This window comes from Manacus candei, unplaced genomic scaffold (genome assembly GCF_025592945.1).
Source record: "Manacus candei isolate 608988 ecotype Guabito, Panama unplaced genomic scaffold, ASM2559294v1 h1tg000060l, whole genome shotgun sequence".
NCBI classification, from domain to species: domain Eukaryota; kingdom Metazoa; phylum Chordata; class Aves; order Passeriformes; family Pipridae; genus Manacus; species Manacus candei.
The window spans coordinates 2,459,298-2,478,408 of record NW_026138108.1 but is presented as its reverse complement, the minus strand read 5'-3'; the positions used below and the strand labels follow the sequence as shown (position 1 = coordinate 2,478,408).

Here is a 19,111-nt window from a genome sequence, read left to right as displayed (position 1 = left end):
CAGCACTGGTGTGCTGAGGCTGCTGCCCCACCGGCAGCTGGTGGCATCCCCACAGTTGCAGAGCAGAACCCCCACCCACCCAAGGTCTCCCCTTCCCAGGAAGCTCCTGCAAATGGGGCATCCCCCCCGCAGATGGAGATGGCTCACCGATGGCCCGTGCCAGGGCAATGACCACTTCTTGGCAGGTAGTTTGCTCTGAGACACCGCACACAACCCTCTGGATCCCATCCACCCAGACCTTCAGCTCCATCCCCACGACTGCTGGGCCTCAGGTGCACTGGGTCATTGCAGGACAGGCTGCCTGTGGGGAGAAAAGAAACCAGGTTTCCATCCCAAGCCACTAACAAGGAATACAAGACACTTGAAAAGCAGTGTCATTAAATCATCATCCCATGGGTGAATCCTAGACCAAGGCTTGCTGCTGCCCTGCACAGATTGCATTTTTGTTGATGTTATTAAACACTGATATTCATCTGCAAAGAAAAATAATTTTTTTCCCTCATGTCTGTGATGGGAAGAGATGGGGTTTGTGCAACTGCATCGTGTCCAGAGGATGCCCAGGTAATTTCTGCTGTGAGCACAGACTTTTAATGGGTTTGCTAGACTTTCACTGCAATTTCTCTGACAATCTGATAGCATGGTACAGGAGGATTTTCCAAAAAACATTGGAAAAGGCAGAGAAACCACTGGCTGCCTGCTTTTACAATGGAATTTTGAGGGAAGGTGCAGATAATGCATATTTTAATCTATTTGTATCCATCTCAATTTATCAGAGAGGGATTAAGAAATTAAAATAATACCTCTTTCTGCATAAAAACATGACCAAAAGTCGGGTTTGGGAGAGGGATCCAGGCATAAACACCCGTGATGAAGCCCAGGCTCTGACCAACACTAGGGTCTGACTCAACTCTAACCCATCAGCTACTTCTACCTTAAAACAACACCTGTTAGCCTGGGCTCACCGAACTCCTGCCTCTTCCAGCAGCTCAACAACTGCAGCGGTCATAAATAAAAAAAAATTAAGCATAAGCTGTAAAGAATTCAAATATTTGAGCTTATGCTGTTTTCAAACACTGTGCAAAGATATATCTATTTTCCTTGTTATAATACTGTTTTTAGTAGTGTCAGTCTTGTCTGAAGGCCCTGCATGGAGGAACATAGACAGGAAACTCCCAGGCCCTCTGTCCTGAGGGTCACAAACTGCTTTCACAACCTCACCCATGTGGTTGCAGCCCCTTTATCCTGTGCTCCAGTTGTCCCAAGTTTGCAGCCAGGCTGTGAGAAAGCTTGAACTCAGGTTAAACATTCCTTCATTATTTTTGTTGCCTACTTGAGTAATCAAAGGCGGGGGCTTGAAGGGTCCTATCTCCAGTGACAAGGAATTTTAGTCATGGTGTGAGAAAGGTGAGGAGGAAATAGGGAAGACATGCCTTGGTGAGGCTGTTCCGTGCAGGTGCCGGGTCCTGTTGGTGTCACCTCCCTGCCCACCTCCGAAACATGGGCACAGAGCAGTGCAAATACCTCAGCGCTGAGCTCATGTTTGCCTTGGCTGAGCGACTGGGGAAAACCGGTGGGGATGAAGGGCACATTGGGTTCGACTGACCTCCCTGAGAGCCCAAAACGACCAAAATTTGCAAGATTTGACCCAATTTAATTTTAAAGCTGGGTTTTGGCACTGCTCCCCCTATTCTGTGTATTCACAGCCGCAACTGTCCCCTGGCATGGAGCAAAGTCCAGGTGCCACTGCGGCACCACCCAGCTCACCCTGAAACCACTGTTGTACACGAACAGACACACCCCAGCCTCCCCCTCAGCAGTACCCTAATGCCAAAATCGGAGTGGCAACACATCCTGGGGAGCATTATCCCCCTGCCAGGGACCCAGCTAGTATCAAATCCCGCGTCCTGTGCCATGACCCGGGTAAGGAGGCCAGGAGTGTAAAAATAAATAAGAAAAATAACCCAGCTTGTTGAGTCACGCCACACAGTCTCACCTTGCCCGAGAAATCCAGTGGCTGCCGAACACAGCGGGCTGTGGAAGCAGGATGGCTGCTGGCACACGGGTCCCAGGCACCTGTCTGGGTTCAAACCCCGCACCAACCTCTGGCCCCGCCTTGGCTGGCGCTCCCGGGCAATCATTTACCAGCAGCCAGCACGTGGCACACCACTGCCAAAAAGCTGGGAGCGGTGGCAGCCAGCTTTTCTCCTCATGTGAGAGAAACCCCCACAAAAAAGCAGCCAGGGCACTGTCCTCGCTGCATCTCTCCCTCTCACATTCCCCAGCACCCCAAAACCCAGTCGATTTTATTGTTTCCTTAGATCTTTGCAAGCACAGGGGGTCCCTGTTAACTAACTGATCACTCACTGTAACAACTGGGGTATTTGGGACTCATTGTGCCCAGCTCGCTGCCAGATACAGGATGTTATCTGTCTCCCTGAAGAGGGTGCTAAATAGAGCTGAGGGCTGCTCCCTCCTGCCTTCCAAGGGAGGATCAGCTCCCACCCAAAACCAGCCTGGCTGCCCTCTTCCTCCAAAGCTCTGGGCTCACAAGGAAGACGACAAGACGAAGGTTCATATCTGAGGTAAACCTCCAGTGCTCCTTGCACCCTCCAGTTCCTTCTTGGAAGGGACATCACAACCTTAACACAGCATCTCATTCCCAATATCCTACTATGCCAGTATCACCCTAGTTCAGAAAAACCCACCAGGCAATAAACCTAAAAGCCTTCACCTCACCCCCAGCATCACCTCTGCTGTACTCCACCCAGCTCTTTACCATTAGTCAAAAAAACCCAACAGCTGGGGGACAGTCTCATTGCTCCACTTGCAAATACGACCCTCCTCTTCTCGAGCTTTGCTGCCAACCACCTGCATTAACAGTTACACCACCAGGTAACAGAAAAAATGGGCTTTTCCTTGAGCAAGAACTGCTTTTCTTGGGGAACAGAACCTTCTGGACGGGAGGCAGATTTCCAGCTGCCTGTTTGTATTTGCCCTAGGAGGTCACTTTGATTACAAGCCAGAAGTGCAGGCAGCTGCCAGGCCCTGCTGCTGCCCCAAAACAGCACCAGGGAAGCAAGCAGGTGGCTGCAGGTGCCGGGCCACATGACGGCCACTCATTTTATTCTTTTCCCCACCATTCCACCACTGTGGATTTGTAAACAATTTTTATCAGAAGCAGATTAAAAAAATGACTAATTTTCTGCTCCCGTCCTCATGCGATACATCCTAAAATTGAGAGTAGGGATGATTCATACCATGACTTCAACAGATTTCCTGAGAGTCGGAATTTCAAATGCCGACACTAAAAAAAAAAAATAAAAAAAATTAAAATTAAAAATCTTGGATCTTGCAGCTTTATTTTGTTTACTGACATTGTTGTCTTCAGCCTCTCTGAAACTGTCAGGCTAAAGGAAGAGGAGATGAAGCAGCATTTCTGCATGTGCAGGAGGATGAACATTCTGCTCCTGCAAACTGCCACCCTGATTGGCTGCTGGGACTTCCAGGGCTTGGTGATCTCCCTGGACCTGAAATAATACATGTGCACTCACCCTCCCAACACTGATTTGCAGGGACCCCTGCCGCGTCCCCCACAGGGTCCCTCAGAAGCTGAGACAGCACCTTCCAGCCAAGGACTGCAAGCACTTTGCAAGAGCCTTTCTACCACATTTTGCCACACACAGGAATAAAAAAAGTCTGGTTCAGAAAAAAACCACCCATATTGCACTTAACAGCAAGGCTATCCTGCAACCCAAATCCCAAAGTGTCCCAAAGACCTCTACCAGAGCTCCTAACAAGGACCATCTGGGACCAGCATAAAGGTTTTGAGATGAGCATCCCGCCAGCACTAGGGTTTCACACATTTCTGTGGGTTCATTCACCTCCCTAACTACGTCCACCCCCTGGCAGGAGAGCAAGGCCACAGGAAGAGCTTCCCAGAAAGTGTAATTAAAACTGAAAAGAATTGAGAAGACCAGCCTTTCGGGTCAGGGTTTGGGCTGGGGGTAGAGTCATAGAGACTCATAGTTAATAAAGATGTATTTGTACTTGTTGCAGGCTGTGATGAGCCTATCTGTGAAGCACCAAGGTGTCCATGGGGAATAGCAGCTCTGCATTCCTTTGGATACACTCCAGGAAAATGCTGGGGTACTGTCAGTCATTTTATTCCTACTTTGAACTTGACCTTCTTGTTCCTCTCCCACCCAATGCCAGGGGGATGCTCATCCCAGGCACAGAAATAAAAAATAAACCAATACATAAGAAAACATCAAGCAGGGAGGGGAGGGGTGGCCCTGTGCCACCACCTTTCATGCTGGCAGGCTCACTGTGACTCACTGCCCTGGATCAAGTGCTGTGGTGACACATCCAGCAGCTATTTAATACTTCCAGAAGTCTCTCACTGCCCAAAGCACTGGGCCCAGTTCCTGGACACCAAAGGGAAGAGATAGTACTTGTCTGCCTGCTGAGACCGCTGGTGGGGGAGAAGCCTCCCTTCTACTCAGATGTGGAGAGGTGACCCAATACAGAAAAGATCCATAAAGAACCAAAGCCTCCTGACAACACTCATCCCGCAGCAGGTTGGAGGGGATGGGCTGTGGTCCAGGTTTCCCTCCAGACCATCAACAGTGTCCTCTTGCCTCAAGTCTCTCTTTTGGAATGACACCACCTGCCCTCAGCTGGGCTGTTGCAGGGATCAAGCAGCTCTGCTGGGCTTTCCATGCCATGTCCCTCCCAGGCCAGAAGGTGATACCACAGTCAACGCTGACACTGCTGGCGTGTCCAGCACTGGGTAGAGGTCAGCCATGGCACGGGTTGACAGTGTGGCACTCCCAGGGCTGGCAGTTCCCATGCTGGGTAGAGATGACCATCGACATCTCTGAACGAGCTGTCTGTGCAGCAGACTCTGGGGACCACTGATGGACACTTGCACTGCATCCAGGAGCAACAGAGAAAGCCCCTGCCTACAGCGACTTGGGTACATGCCCTTTCCATTGTGCCAGCTTGTCCTGAGGATGGTGGCCCCAGAATCCCGAAGGAACACATCCCCTGGCCTGGTGCAAAGCTGTCAAGACCTGCCAAAGAGGTCATTGTCTTGTCCTTCAGCATCAGGGCCATCAGACTGTGGGCAGGACATCTGCACAGGGCTCCAAACCAGAGCAGCAAATGGGTTACTTCAACCCAGCACAAAGCATTGACAGTGGTTAAATGTGCTCAAGAGATGACAAACGAGTCCTACCAGAGTGGTCACAGCCCAGAGAGGCAGCTTTTTATGCTTCCCTGTCACAGGGAAGGTGTGCAAGCATTACTCACCCCTCAGGCCTATGGAAGCCACCAGCTCTTACGCAAAGCAACCACAAGCACCCAGGAGCAAGGAAGCAGCAGGCATGGAGCTCTAATTTACACCCAAGCAGCTTATTTAGGGGTGGCCATAATAGCCCCCACATCCTCAGTTCACCCACCATCCCCTATCCAGCTCCCCACTCTGCCATGATGTGCCTGACAGCAAGCCCTAAAAATCAGCAAATGACTGAAATTGGTAATTTAACCTGAAGGTGCAGTTTTACCAGAGATGTGCAGATGGACCCCAGCCTAAACACACCCCCAAGCACGCGCGCTTTGACACCAAGCAGTGTCTTCTGTGGGCATCCTACAACACTTAATGCACATTCGGCATCTGCAGAAGTTTCATCCATGTTTCAAGGGCTTTTTGTACCCAAAACGTGTCAAAGAAAAACTATATCCTGTGGCACCTGCATGCTCAAGAGCTGAAGCGTAACTTTAGTCTGAAGTCACAGACCACCACCGAAGTCCCCTGGCAGCCCAAGGAGGATGAGCCCCATACATGAGGATCTTGCAGGAGCTGCCCAAAGAGACAGATTTCTGGAGAGCCATAAGCACTATGCCAGCAACCACCTATTAAGAGAAAAATAGAGGCTTGGGGATTTTCTGCTCCACTTCCTCCCCAAAATTACAGACCCACACTAACACACCTGTGGAGGCTAGCAATGTTGAGCAGGGCAAGAAGAGTCAGGGATAAATCCTGCCCAGGGCTGTGACACAGGATGGGGACAGTCCTCGGGGTGATGGCCTCCAGCAGATTTTGGGGAGGGAGGCTCATACTATGGCTGATGTCAGACACTCACTCCATCCCAGCTCCACCTGTGGGGATTTCTCTTACCATTTCTTTAACCCAAGCTTTTGGATCTGCTACAGCATCAGACCTACATGAAGGCTTCAGAAATAACACTGGGAAGAAGCCGGGAAACTTTTTTCTCCCCTCTCTTAAACAAGCTAAGATTTATTGGCATGGCAGGCCAGCATTGAGAGCCAATTCAAGGATCACAGGCAGTAATGACATTTCAGGGATGACTACCAGTCAGTCCCTCCCAGAGATGAACCACCAACCAAAAGCTCATTATATATTAAAAGCATCAAAAAAAACCCCTCCATCTACTGCACACACTCACATTACAATGTTTCAGCCTTGGAAGCGGAAGGATCATCTTTCGCACCTTCACGCATCACATTTCTCCCTTGCAGCACTAATAGTTACTGTCCATGGGGGAAGAAGAGCTGGCAGGGCTGGCTAGTAAAGTCTGCCGTAAACATGAAGGTTTTCAAGGGAACCATTAGCAGCACCTGCTATTCCTGTAACCATTACCATCCCCCTCAGACCCGCATGTGAAGAGTGACTTCATGAAAGCAGCTGAAAGTAAATCCATAGTTTCTTTTCAAGGGGGAGAAGCAAAATTAGCAACATGTAGATTAGAGGGGAAAGAGGAAGGGCTTTTGTACTGCCATGCTCATTTTTCCTTTCTATTGAGCTCGCCCTAATGCCATGCCCAGGATGGGCTGGGGAGGTATTTAGGTTTCCAGCTCCCAGCAGAGGCAGGGCTAGGTATCGGTATTTCTGGGCCCTAGGCTGATCTAGAACTGATCTAGGCTGATCTAGATTAGGTTCATCGTCATCTTTAGGGGATGACTCTCAATCCAGCTCTGAAGGGTATTTGCCAGACCATCTGCACAGAAACACAACCATGGCACGCATATGCCAGCAGGTCCCGCGTCTCTGCTGCATTCATCTTCCACAGCAGTCATCAGTGAAGGCATGAAGTAATTTGTGAACATTTCCCCATTATTACACACAGCCCATTCCCCAGGTTGGACAAATATTGCAAATCTAGAGATGCAAGAGCCTGCTCAAGCCTTGGAAATACTCCAAAGTACCCTCTTTCTCCTCCCCAGCCAAAGAGGAGAGAGAAAGACAATTTCCATTCCCCCTGCTCGAGGGCAAGACCCATACAGGGAAAATCCAAACAATGAGCTATTTGTCCCAATGCCTCTAGAAGAGCCAGAAACAAGCCTCAAAGCGCAGCTTTCTGGAGATGCTCACCCAGTCCAGCCCAGAGGACAACATGCACCTTGGCCAGCAACAAGGCAAGTGGAGACAGGCACTCTCCCTGTCACCTCTCAAGTTAATCAAGAATTTCATTTCCACAGGATCACAGGAAAATTCAGGCTCTGCAGCTCTCCTCCAAGTAGGACCAGGGACACAAAAAAGCAAAATGACCTACAAATATTTTCCTGCCAACCTGCCTTCCAGCCTCCTTCAGGAGAGCTGGGGTCAGCCACCAGCAACTGCCTTTCCACTCCAATTCTCATCCTACAGGAGAAGGTGATTAACAAATTAGCAAATGCACAACCAGGGATAAACCTCCCAGATTTTATTTGCCATTTCCAAAATAACTTGCAGTTTCCTAGCCTGCTTCATAAAGCAGCCACACGTCAAGGACATGCTGCTGGGTCTCCAGAGGAGAGGATGCACTGATGAATATGCAGGTGCATGCTGTCAGGGATATTTATTTATAACTTTATAGGATTGAAAAGGTCTTTAATGACCATTTGCACAGAGCTGAAAAGGCTCCTTTCTCTCACACACACAGACACAAAGACAAATAAACAAGAGAACCAGAATTAATCCAGGCTGAAACCTTTGATAAGACACTTGGGTATTTTAGAAGTCTCTGCTTTCACACTACTTGGTTAATTAGGTGGAGGTGCTATCAATCCCACCTAAACTTACCCAGAGAAAATAAGCTCTTAAAGTACTAAAATCATGGCATATCTCTGGAGAGGCAACTCAGTCTGGGACATCAATCCAGGGGTAAAAATCACTGTCCTTCAACAAGTGATAGAAATCATGGCCACATGGCCTCTTCTGGGAGGCAGAGGACCTTTGGCTGAAGAGGTTTTGGTGCCAGCAAAGGGCTTCACCTCCCTCTCCACATGTAGGTCTAAACACTGGCAGTCAAAGTATGCCAGCACTCAGTGATACTTGAAGGACTAGGGTAGGACAGGAACTGGTGCCAGGGACTGCGCTGGCTCTCCTGCCTGTGCAGAAGGGGGGACTCAATAAAAATATATTGTTTTTTCCGAAGCATTTAGGAGCTTAATCCTCACACAACTAACGCTAACCTGGGGTCACTTTGTGGAAATATGTCCTTTTGAACTTCCTACTCCAACTTCTTCATACTCCTGGCAGGTCATTAAAAAGCCAAGTGAATTCAAAGAGGACAGGACCAAATCCAACGTCGTAGTCTAGGTAATCCTTGAACCACATAAAAGTGCTCCAAAAAAATACTTGAGTAGTAGTTTTGAGGGACAGCTAGTCCTCAGCATGCAGCATCTCAAAAATTCTAAGCAATGTTTCTAGTACATCCACTCCTGGGTCCCAAGGATGTTTCCCTTTCAGAGTGGGAAGAACAAATGTCCTTTTGCTACATATGATGCTGAGTTTATAAGACTAGAAAGAGCAATAGAAAAGGTCCTAAAAAGAAAGAAAGAAAGAAACAAACCCCAATGAAATCCCCCCAACAACTACAGGAATCCTTTCTGAGGTACAAATGCCTATGCAGATACAGCTTTTTTTCCCCATTGATGGTGGGCAGAAGGGAATACCTTGGACCAGGTATGACGTGTTACAACCTTGTGCCCAGGCTGGGTTAGCCCTGGGAAAGCGTCGCGGATCCACTCCTTTGGGATAGGACCCCGAGGACGTGACAAGCAGGCCTGAGAAAGCCCCATTCCAGAGGGCCCATGCAAGGACCTGGGCATACTGGTCAAGAGGCCAGGGGGATCTCAAGCTGCCTTCTGACAATTGAGCTGTCCCTCAGAGAAGCAGGGGGGTGTGTGTTCATGTTGCAGGAACCAGCCAGCACCAATCACAACATGCAAAGAGGTCTACCCAGCATTCCTACCACAAGTATGTTTGGCTCCTTGCAGAAAGGAGTGCTGACACCTCCAAACGTTGCCAGAACTTGGAAAAGAAAATATAAACTGGCAAGTGAAAACAGCAACCACAAAGCCTCCAAAAAACCCAAATCAACCCATCTTTATTCTTATCTTGAGATGCCTATGGTGTTCATCCAACCTGCTGCACACCACCAGCTGCCTCAGGCAAGCATCCAGAGGCAGAAACCAGCTCCCTGCCGTACACTCACACTTCCTGGGGAAAGCAATGTTCCCAGCAGGAATCATTAAACCAGCAAGAACCCTTCAAGTGTTCTCCCTGCAATCACACAGTCAGACAGCTTCACAACACCATCTGGGTGCCAATGGCTTCCCTGGGCTGGTAGGAAAAGCAGGGAGCAAAGGGGAAGCTGCCACTTGCTGGGCTTCTCTGACAACACAGTTACTCTCCTACAGGATGCTCTGTGTGCCTCCAAAGTCCCTGTTGTGCTCAGGAGCATAGTGCTTAGCATCATGGAGAACATCCACGGGGGACTCTGGATCCGAAAACTCTGTTGAAAGCACTGTGATATCCCATCATCAGTCCTTCCAGTTACACAGGAGGCACCTGGGAAGGGTTGAGCACACAGCTCCTAAGACAAATAGCTTCAGCAGGTTCTGTGCTACAGCAGGGTTAGGAAATAGCAGAGAAAGCCTTCCCAAATTCAGACAATCCTCAACTGCCCAGAAGTTTCCAGCTTTGGGCTGATCCATCCATGTGTTTGGGTAAGAAGTGTTCCAGGTTATTTTTTCAGCCCTTTTTTTTTTTTTTTTGCAGCAACAAGTTATTCTAGATGACTAGCCTGAGGCAGCTGGAAGCACCCCAGCCCTCAAGAAAGTGCTGACTCCAGTCCACAAAAAGCCAGATAATCAGCTGCTTTTAGAAGCTCATGAACTTGGCATCTGAAAAATGGAAGGACATAAAAATGGTAGCAATCATTTGCAACAATAGGATTTTGTTAAAATCCTTCAGTGGAGACATGCTTATGCCTTAATTTGACTACACAGGTTTACAAGGGCACAGACAAGTTGGGACAGATAGAAGAACATCCTTTAAAAAGATGCTTTCAAAAACAATGCATATACACAGAGCTAACACTTAGTGTCCCTTCACATTTATTTAATCTTGGGCACAGAGCAACCCACTGTCAAGAGGCACCTGGACTTCTTCCTAGCTCACCACAGCACATGACCTCACAAGACTCCGGAAAATACTCTACTCTGAAGTCTTGGCACACACATCCAAGCCACCACTGGAGGTTTTTCATATAGCAGAAGACACAAGGCAGGACAGAGAGATGCTGAAAAACATAGATGAGATGAACCAGTGCAGTTCAGATGGTAGCAGAGGCACTCAAGCAATATTTCCCTGCAGCACATGGTGATGGTGAAGGCAAGCACAATACAAATCTCCACTACGGAGGTGGACAACGCACACATTGTCAGAGCACACCAGCTCCCACCAACCCCATTTAACATCCAAAATTCTTCTGCACAGAAGCTCCTCTATTTGTTCAGGGCAGTGAATCCCTGTATCTTCAGCAATTACACCACCCTACCTTTTTTGGTCAAGTCATATTTCCAAGAGCAGGGAAGCCAGGATGATTCAGGCTGGCTGCTGCTGCACCACTCTGGCCAGCCGCCACCCAAAGGTTTGGTCAAGCCTGGCAAGCTCCCCAGCACCTTCACTGGGGCCTGCGGGTATCCAAAGCTACAGAGTAGCTGAGCATAGCCATAACTCACTTTTTTTAAGCATAAGGGGGAAAAAAAATATTTAGAATAAATTAAACTTAGTTTTTAAGTTGTTTTATTATCTCAGGGTGAGAAAGTTGCTCAGGTACCCCTCTTCAAGCCCTGGGTGGAACTAATTCCTATGTCTCTCTTGCACTCATTTGCAAAGAGTTTTGTATTTTAGAGCAACTGCCACCCCCTTGCTAGGAAATTTCAGAGTGCAGGACCTCCAGACCGGCACCCACAGCGCTGCAAGCTGTGCTCCCTGGCCTCCCAGCTTTCTATGAAATGGTGGAAAAAAGGCTTTAGGAAGATGTAAGCACTTGTGTGAGCCTTTTGATTTCTATGCCATTTCCTTCAAGAGGGTGTGGGGAAGCCAGCGGAGCTATGTAGAGAAGGAAGCTAGGCACCACGCTCAGGCTCTCCCAGCAGATAACTGGGATACAGGAGGATTCCTGGCATTCCAGCGGCACCAGCAGAAGGTAAGAATGTCCATCCTTCCCCATAACCCCTTCCTGAGCAGACATCACCAGCACTGACTGATAAGGCAGGCAAGCAGCGTTTGGAAACGCTCCCACTCCTACCCACTGCACATACAGCATGTGCACACGCATTTGTTCTCTTCTCCCTAAAAGAGCTGCAATTCCTGCCGCATGAGGAGTGTAACCCCACACAGCTGCCTCTCGAGGTGAGCTGACAGGTGTGTGTAGCATCACTGTCCCATCCCGGCGGGATCCAGTGCCCTGCCATTTGACGGCAGAGCTCTGGCATTCGTGCTCCCACACGTTCCCGGGGCCCGGGGCCTGCCTGGCAAGTCTTGGCAGAGCACCAGGCCAGGGCCCGCCAGCGTGCCGTTAACACCAGCATCCCTGAGAGGTGGCCCTCGCTCACTGCGAGGAGCAGACAAAGCTTCTGTCCTGCTTCCCGGAGCACTTCTCACTCATTTCCACCTGTTTCTCCCTAATTACTCCTGAAATCGGCCACCCTGAGGGGAGTGCCAGGGGTTGTGCTGGAGGCAGCCCCTCTGAGTGAGGGGTGCACGGCTCTGACCTCTCCTTCTACGCAAATACCACACTCTTAACACACATTGGGTTTCTAACCTGCAGTTACAAAGTGCTGTTGCAGGGCAGGGAAAAACCAGGGAGAGAAGTTCGGTATCCCGTCCCCCCTCCCTCCTCCTCCCCGCAGCAGGCCACAAGTGGAGTTACGAAACAACCTGCCAACCTGCCGGCAGAGTTCACAGAAGGCATCAGAAGTATGCAGCTGAAGTCTGGCTCTTATCGAGGAATTTAACCCTTCTCCTCGGGGAGACGGAGACGTCTCTGGACGGAGGAAGGACGGACAGCTTTGTCCCAGGGATGCAGATGCCGAGGGGAGGAGGCTCATGGCATGGACTGCTGAGACCCCACGCCGCCTCGGCTGCTCCTCCGTTGGGGGCTCTGGCCAGCGTTTTCCGCGCTAAGCGGGGCCGCGATGCTGCTCCTCCGAGCGCAGTCTGGGTGGCCCATGCCGGTGGCCAGAGCTGCTGGGGATGCCCGTACCAGCGCCCGGCTCCCCGAGCAGGTGGGAGGCAAAACCACCCGGCGCTTGATGACCGAGACACGATCGGCGCGGCACCAGGCAGGTGGCGCTGGGGCTCGGGGGCTCTCCAGCGCCGAAAGCCGCTCCCAGTCAGCCCAGCCCCGGCTCTCGTTACGGGATCCGGGGTTCCTGCGGCGCCCTGCTCCAAGCCAGCCCCTCGCCGCCCCCGCTCCAGTTTGCAGCCCCGGGAGATTGTCCCCCGCTCCCGCGGGCCCTGCCAGGCGGCAAGGCGCCGGCTGCCCCGGAGACAGCTCTCCCCGCGGAGCCCCGTGTCCAGCGGCCCCGCCGCAGCCGCAGCCCCCTCCCCGGGGCCGCTCCCGGAGGTGCCGGCCCGGCTGCGGCAGGGCAGGGCCGCGCCCCGGGGCTACAAACCAGCGGCGGCCACTGGCCGGGAGGCCCGGCCCGGCCCCACCGCGCCGGTGCGCACTCACCTGCCGCCGGCCCGGCCACGGCTCAGCAGCTGCAGCTCCGGCTCCTCTCCTGGGCGGCGGCGGCCGCCCCGCTCCGGTCCCGCCGCTCCGCTCCGCAGCGCGGAGCCGCGGAAACCTGCGGCCCGCCCCTGCCGCGCCCCGCCTCGACAGCCCCGCCCCGCCAGGTGAGCCCCGCCCCCGCCAGGTGAGCCCCGCCCCGCCCTCTGCGTCCCAAACTCACACCGCGGCCTCGGCTGTTTTAAAAAAAAACAAATCTGAAATTCTCCTTAAAAAAAAAAAAAGCACTGAATCAACAACCTTAAATTCTTCTTTCTTAAAAAAGTCATAAATCCTCTCTAAAACCAAACCAAACCAAACTAAAATTCTCCTTTTAAAATAAAGTCTTAAATTCTCCTGCTTGTTTTTTTTTAAAGAGCTCATAAATTCTGCTTTTGTCCCCCTAAAGTCTTAAATCCTCTATTAAAAAAACCCTCTTAAACAAAGCTTTTAAAAATATTAAATTCTCCTTTTATTAAAAAAAGTTATTAAATTATCTTTTCTTAAAAAATCTGAAAACATTATCATGGTTTTTAAAAGAAGTCTTAAAATCTTCTTTCTTAAAAACAAACCAAGGAAAATCTCACTGTACTTCTCTATCCCTGACTCCTGGCCCCCCTCCCATGGGGCCATATGGGCGGGCTCATTCCTGGCTGGAAGCGCTCAGCCTGTTTGACAGCAGGGCCCAGAGCTCCACCTGTCCTGGCAGGTCCCCAAGCAGAACAGAGGAAACAACCCCTTTTCAGAGAGGAAGAGCTTGCCCTGGCCCAGGAGGTGGGTGCAGCCCTTGTGCCCTATGCCCTTCAGCCGGCCAGGGGCTTAGAACACCCTAAAACCACAGCAAGATGATAGGAGGGAGACAGGTTCAGCCGGTTTTGGAAGAAGAAGGTGCCTGCTGCTGTGCTGGAGACTTTGGAAACTTCTCACCTCCTCCCTCTATCTGCTTTTCTAGCTCCCAAAAAACCCACCTGAAAGCTTCCCCTGCCTGGCACACCAATGCTCTTCCTCCACAGCCCACTAAGCAATGGCGATGGCTGTGATGGCATCAGCCTCAGCATCCCAACCTGGTGGTCTCTACTGGCGAAGGTGCTCCAGCAATGCCCGTGCTGGTGCAACCCCAGTGCCAAGCATCACCCACAGTGAAGCACACACAGAGTTACGTTTCTATTTCTTTATCCAGAATCTCTTGTGAAACGCCCTACCACTCATGAGGAAGGATGACCCAGCCATCAGACCACGGATCCTGAGATGACCACTTCAAAACAGATCTCAGGGTTGCTGCTCCATCACAAAATGTGTGTTAATTTTAACTGATAGTCAGAAAATCCCCATCTCATGTGGACCTTATGATATCCGTATCTAAGGTTTTGGATATCCTTAACTACTCTCTTCTCCACATCCAAGCTGCTGGGATTAGGAGGTGATGCAACACACAGGTATGTAGCTGTCACTCGGCAGCTTTAATTGGGTTTTTAAATGAAGTTTTCTGTTGTTCTGACATATTCCGCATAATTATGATCTCCTAAAATCAGATAATACATCTGGCACTCCATAACACAGGCCATGCCCTGGAGACCGTACAGCGCAGGAGGAACAAAGATCCATAAAAGAAAACAACAAAAGCTGTTCTCAGGAGATACATATCTTATTTATTAGCTTGGATACCCTTCTGAGATCCTAATTAGACACATACTGAGGAGAGGTTCATTTGCCACTAGTGAGGATGATTGTCTTTCCTTTAATAAAAAGATTTTGTGTTTTAAATCTTTCTGTCTTTTGCAGGTTATAAAAATATTGGAAATTCCTTTTCACTTGTAAAGGTAAAGCTAATACTGTGAAAAATAATCTTCTACCTCTGCACCCACACCTTCATGATCCCTTGATCCCCCACCCTACTGAGAGTTTTCCACACCTTCCATTAACCGAGATGGATGAAAGCGTCCAGGGTATAGTTTCACAATGGTGAGCTCCTCCAGCCTGGCTCACGGACCACCTTCTCCATCCATTGCACTGTCTCAGTGCATCCACTGTCTGGATTTATTCCTAAGGGTCCTGTGACGTTGAGGCCATCTTCAGGGACTGACCAAGGAATAGTGACTGAACTGATTTCTAGGTTTGGTCTCACTGGTTCCTTGCTGGGTTTTCCAAAGGTTTGTCTTAGACTTTGGAAAAGTCACATGGTTCTTGTACACTGTGTAGCCAGGCTGCTTCTGGGAGGAGAGCAATGCTGTCTCAGCATCTTGAGCAGCTGAATCATAACCAAGCAGGTCCTTTGGTCTCTCCAGCAGCAGATGAGATAGCAACCCTATCTGAGTTTCCCCAAAGAAAATGATACTGTCTTGCTGCTCTCCTTAGAAGCACAGAAAGTGTCCTTGCTCTGATGCTTCCTAAGATACAGAATACGTTTGCACAAAAAACCCCTCATGAGTACAAATGCAGTGTGTGCGAGGAGAAGGTCACCTTTCAGTGACCAGCTATAGCCTCTCTTAGCAGAGTTTATCTCCCTTGAGACAGCCATCCAAGCCAGCTCAAACACAGCAGTGTTAACCTGTGCTACAGTGCATAGTCAGCACGGGCAATAAGGGGAAAACGGGTATTTGAGGCACCGGGATCTGCAGAGCTGTTGGGTTTCGGCTTTAGGCACAAAACCAAAACCCTCTGAGCTGTTGTTGGGAGGGGAGAGTAGAGGAAAGCTTCTTTTTTAGGCCCATCTCTAAAAGGAAAGAGTGAGAAGCCAGATTTTCAGAGGCGTCTCCACAGGAGCTGGATGCAGTCAGCATAATGGCTGTCAGACCTTCCTGCCAGCCTGAGGGTCGTCTGTTATTTTGCCATCTCCCAGCAGGTACCAGAGGCAAGAGCTGCAGTCCCCCTCCTTCTGAGGCACAAGGGCTACATGGCCCCCATGGTGCTTTCCTCTCCTTCTCTCCTTTCCATGGACTCCTTAAGGCCTTGGGAATGTGGCTCCAGATCCTGTGAGCCTCAGGAGATTTTTCAGTCACTATCGTTTCCTGACACAGCCACAACATTTCATGTGCCTCAGGGAAATTACTCAGTGCATCCCTTGCCTGCCTGAGCATACAGAAGGGCATGTTTATCCCAGATGAGTTTCCCTCTCAAATAAAGACAACCGCCCCCAAAATGCCAGCCTTTCCAGCAAAGTCCTGGCACCAGGAGAGAAAAGTGGCCGGTACCATATGGTATACTGACTTTCAGCAGACACCCTCTACCTCAAGAGCCATAATTCAAAGCTAGAAGAGAGGACCTATATATATGTACATATAAATAATATGTATAAATAATACATATAATTACATCTATATGAAAATAGATAAAAATATTTATATATATACAGGAGTACAGCCTCCCATTGCTCAACATATATTTTTAGCAGTGTTAGGAAGTGCCCATTGACTCTTTCAGTACTCTTAGGACTTTGGGAAATTTGGAGGGTATGAAGTTTTCCCAGGTTTCTTTGGAAGGTCAACCTGCAGGTGATTTTCTGGCAAGGGTTTTATTATGCAACCAATACACTGTTTCTATAAGAAACAGAAGATGCTGCCTCAAATTTAACAAAAACACTTCTCTGGAAGAATTTTTTTCTCTGTTTCTAGGACAACAAGAGACATGAGAAAGAAAAGATGCTGCAGCATCACAGGAATGCCGAATCGGGGCTCAGCATCGCAGAGCCACTGCAGCTGACTGCCAGTGTACTACAGACCATACCCCATCATTTCCACCTGCAGCCCTGCTTGGGTTAGGGCTTGGAGGAAAGAGAGACTGTGGTCTGGTTGGTAGACTAGCTGTTCTCCTTCAAAGGCAGGCCTCTTGGCCTCTGAAACTTGATATATTTCTTGTCCTCCTGCTTTATTCAAAGGAGCATTCATTCTGCTTCTGCAGCAGGCCTGGAAAATTTGCTGAGCACTTGTCTCCTGTGACTGCAATACAAATGGGGATGCTCAACAGCAGCCTGTAGGATTGCGGTCTGAGACAGTAAACTTTTTGGCTACATTGGTCTTATGTATTTGAATTGCCCTGTGTAGGCAAACATCCCCTTTCCAAAAGCACTGACAGCCACTGCAAGGGCTGCATGTGTCTCTCTGCTTTCCACACCTGGGGTGGTGGGAGCTGTGAAGGGAGATGACCTGCGAATGGTCTCATGAAAAGTGGTGTCCAGCACATTCACAGTACAAGACGAATATGAGCCAAGCGGAAAGGCATTGTAAAAACCCACGACAGAGTCAGAGCCAGAAATCTCAGGTCCCTACATCCTCCAGAAACCTGCACTGCCTTGGCTTTGCTAGAATGGCTCTTGCAAAAGGTCCAAACCAGCAAAATCCAGCTCCAAAATGGAAGTGAATAACTCAAAATGTGGGGCAGAGCTCTCGCCCCTTTTGCAATAAAAAGTAGAAAAAAATGGATTTAATTAGGTTGGAGCTCCTGCATTCCCATCCAGCATCCTTAGGGGAGAGTATGGTGGGGTCATTACAACCTCATTGCCACTCTCCACTTCAACAGTGAGTTGAACTGTGTGACACCAGGAACAGGGGAGGAAGAAGCAGCTGAAACAAAGGTGGATAGGAGTGAGAGAGAGAAAATGGATGGGAGAAATAGAAAGGGGAAAGGGCAACACTGTCAGGAGGAGAAAGGATGCCCAGGGCACATCCCACAAGATTTTATTTCCCATCCAGCTGCTGGACAGAATTCTGAAGACCTGCCTTTAGCCTAGGAAATAGCCTCATTAATTATGGCTGTTGAGTATGGGAATGCAACAGCTCTTCACCATTCTGTTGCTCAGGGAGCCTGTGACCCAAGCCGTTCAGGTTTCCCAAGCATTTAGCAGTGTGGTCATGCTAATTTAGTTCAGTTTTTCAACTGAACTTGCAGGGAAAAGTCCTCTCTTCCCAGAGGCATTGAAAGTTTTGACCTCCTGACCCTCCCTTTTACTAGGAGGTTCAAAAGCAGCATTGCAGCTGTTAAAGTTTTTCTTCATGCCTCAGTGATTCTCTGATGGGGGACCAAGCCGGTGTTTATCTAGGCTTGACCTCTCTTCTTTGAGCCCGGAGATGTCTCTTTCATTCAGTGCTACAGGCAGGGCAGTGCTGGAAACCTCCCTGCCTTGCCATTCACTCCCTCCCTGTGTGCAAATGCACCAGTACCCGTTACTAATCCATTCCCCACCAGGAGCTGGGATTCCCGGCACTGATCCTATTTGTCCATCATGCTGCAGATTCATTTACATTTAATCCACCGTGACTTGTCTATGAAACACAACCCTCCTGCTCTGATGCTGGCATCCATTTGGCTTCCAAAAGTCAACAGTTGGTGTCTGAAAAAAAAAATAACCTCCTGCCTAGCAGGCCACTACTGGCCTCACATGGACCTCCAGTGTCTTGTCCTCCCCTCCACTGCCAAGGCTCATTATTTGGAGAGGACATCCTCTACTTAATTTACCTCTTTGTCACACACCGTTTCTGTGACAGGATCCCTCTTTCTTAAGGACCAAGATCCACCAAAGCACATGAGAACAGATTTAAGGTCAAGCATCTTGTTTCAGGATGTCGCTCACACATCCTATCCCCTATCTGAGACCTTGGAGAGGGATGGCCTGATTTGTTACTGTTGTATCCTGGATATTTACTCACAGCAGCCTGATTTTCAAGCTGACAGGGCAGTGCCTTCTGCTTTGGACAGGTGCCACCAGCTCATCTCAGTGCTGAAGCATTAGGTTAGGATGCAAAGTGATGTGTGAGAAGGCGGGAGAGGAAACCTCTCTGAACTGCTAGTCTGTAGAGCTGTGGGATTAACCACATGCACACCAACAGATTAGGGTCATTAACGTAGTCATTAAAAAAGGGAGAGTCCTACTGTGAATAATGACAGGTGCTTCACACTGGCAGGTGCCTGGTCCCTGTGGTGGAGGCTTGAAGGTGATGAGATAGACATGAGTGTTGTAGACATCTCCAAGGCAGGAGCAGCCCTTACCCTTTCTATGGCTCTCCTGCCACCTGAAAATAGTGGTAAGTACAGAAACATGCATGGGTGAG

At 49.5% G+C, this 19,111-nt stretch overlaps 1 protein-coding gene across 5 annotated transcripts in view; it reads right to left on the bottom strand.

The window, feature by feature from the left end:
* The window catches only part of RASSF7 (Ras association domain family member 7), a 34,247-nt gene that overhangs the window by 4,390 nt on the left and 10,746 nt on the right, over positions 1-19,111 (bottom strand). The window contains exons 1-3 of one of the 5 annotated variants that reach the window (XM_051804369.1): positions 13,032-13,139; positions 3,258-3,304; positions 148-301 (exon numbers count right to left, since the gene is read on the bottom strand). In XM_051804369.1, coding sequence (XP_051660329.1) covers positions 148-250 — 103 coding nt within the window. In that variant the 5' untranslated portion in view covers positions 251-301; positions 3,258-3,304; positions 13,032-13,139. Of the gene's footprint in view, positions 1-147; positions 302-1,993; positions 2,435-3,257; positions 3,305-13,031; positions 13,142-19,111 lie in introns of those variants that run through there. The other 4 variants (XM_051804371.1, XM_051804367.1, XM_051804372.1 and 1 more) reach the window with 4 other exon arrangements.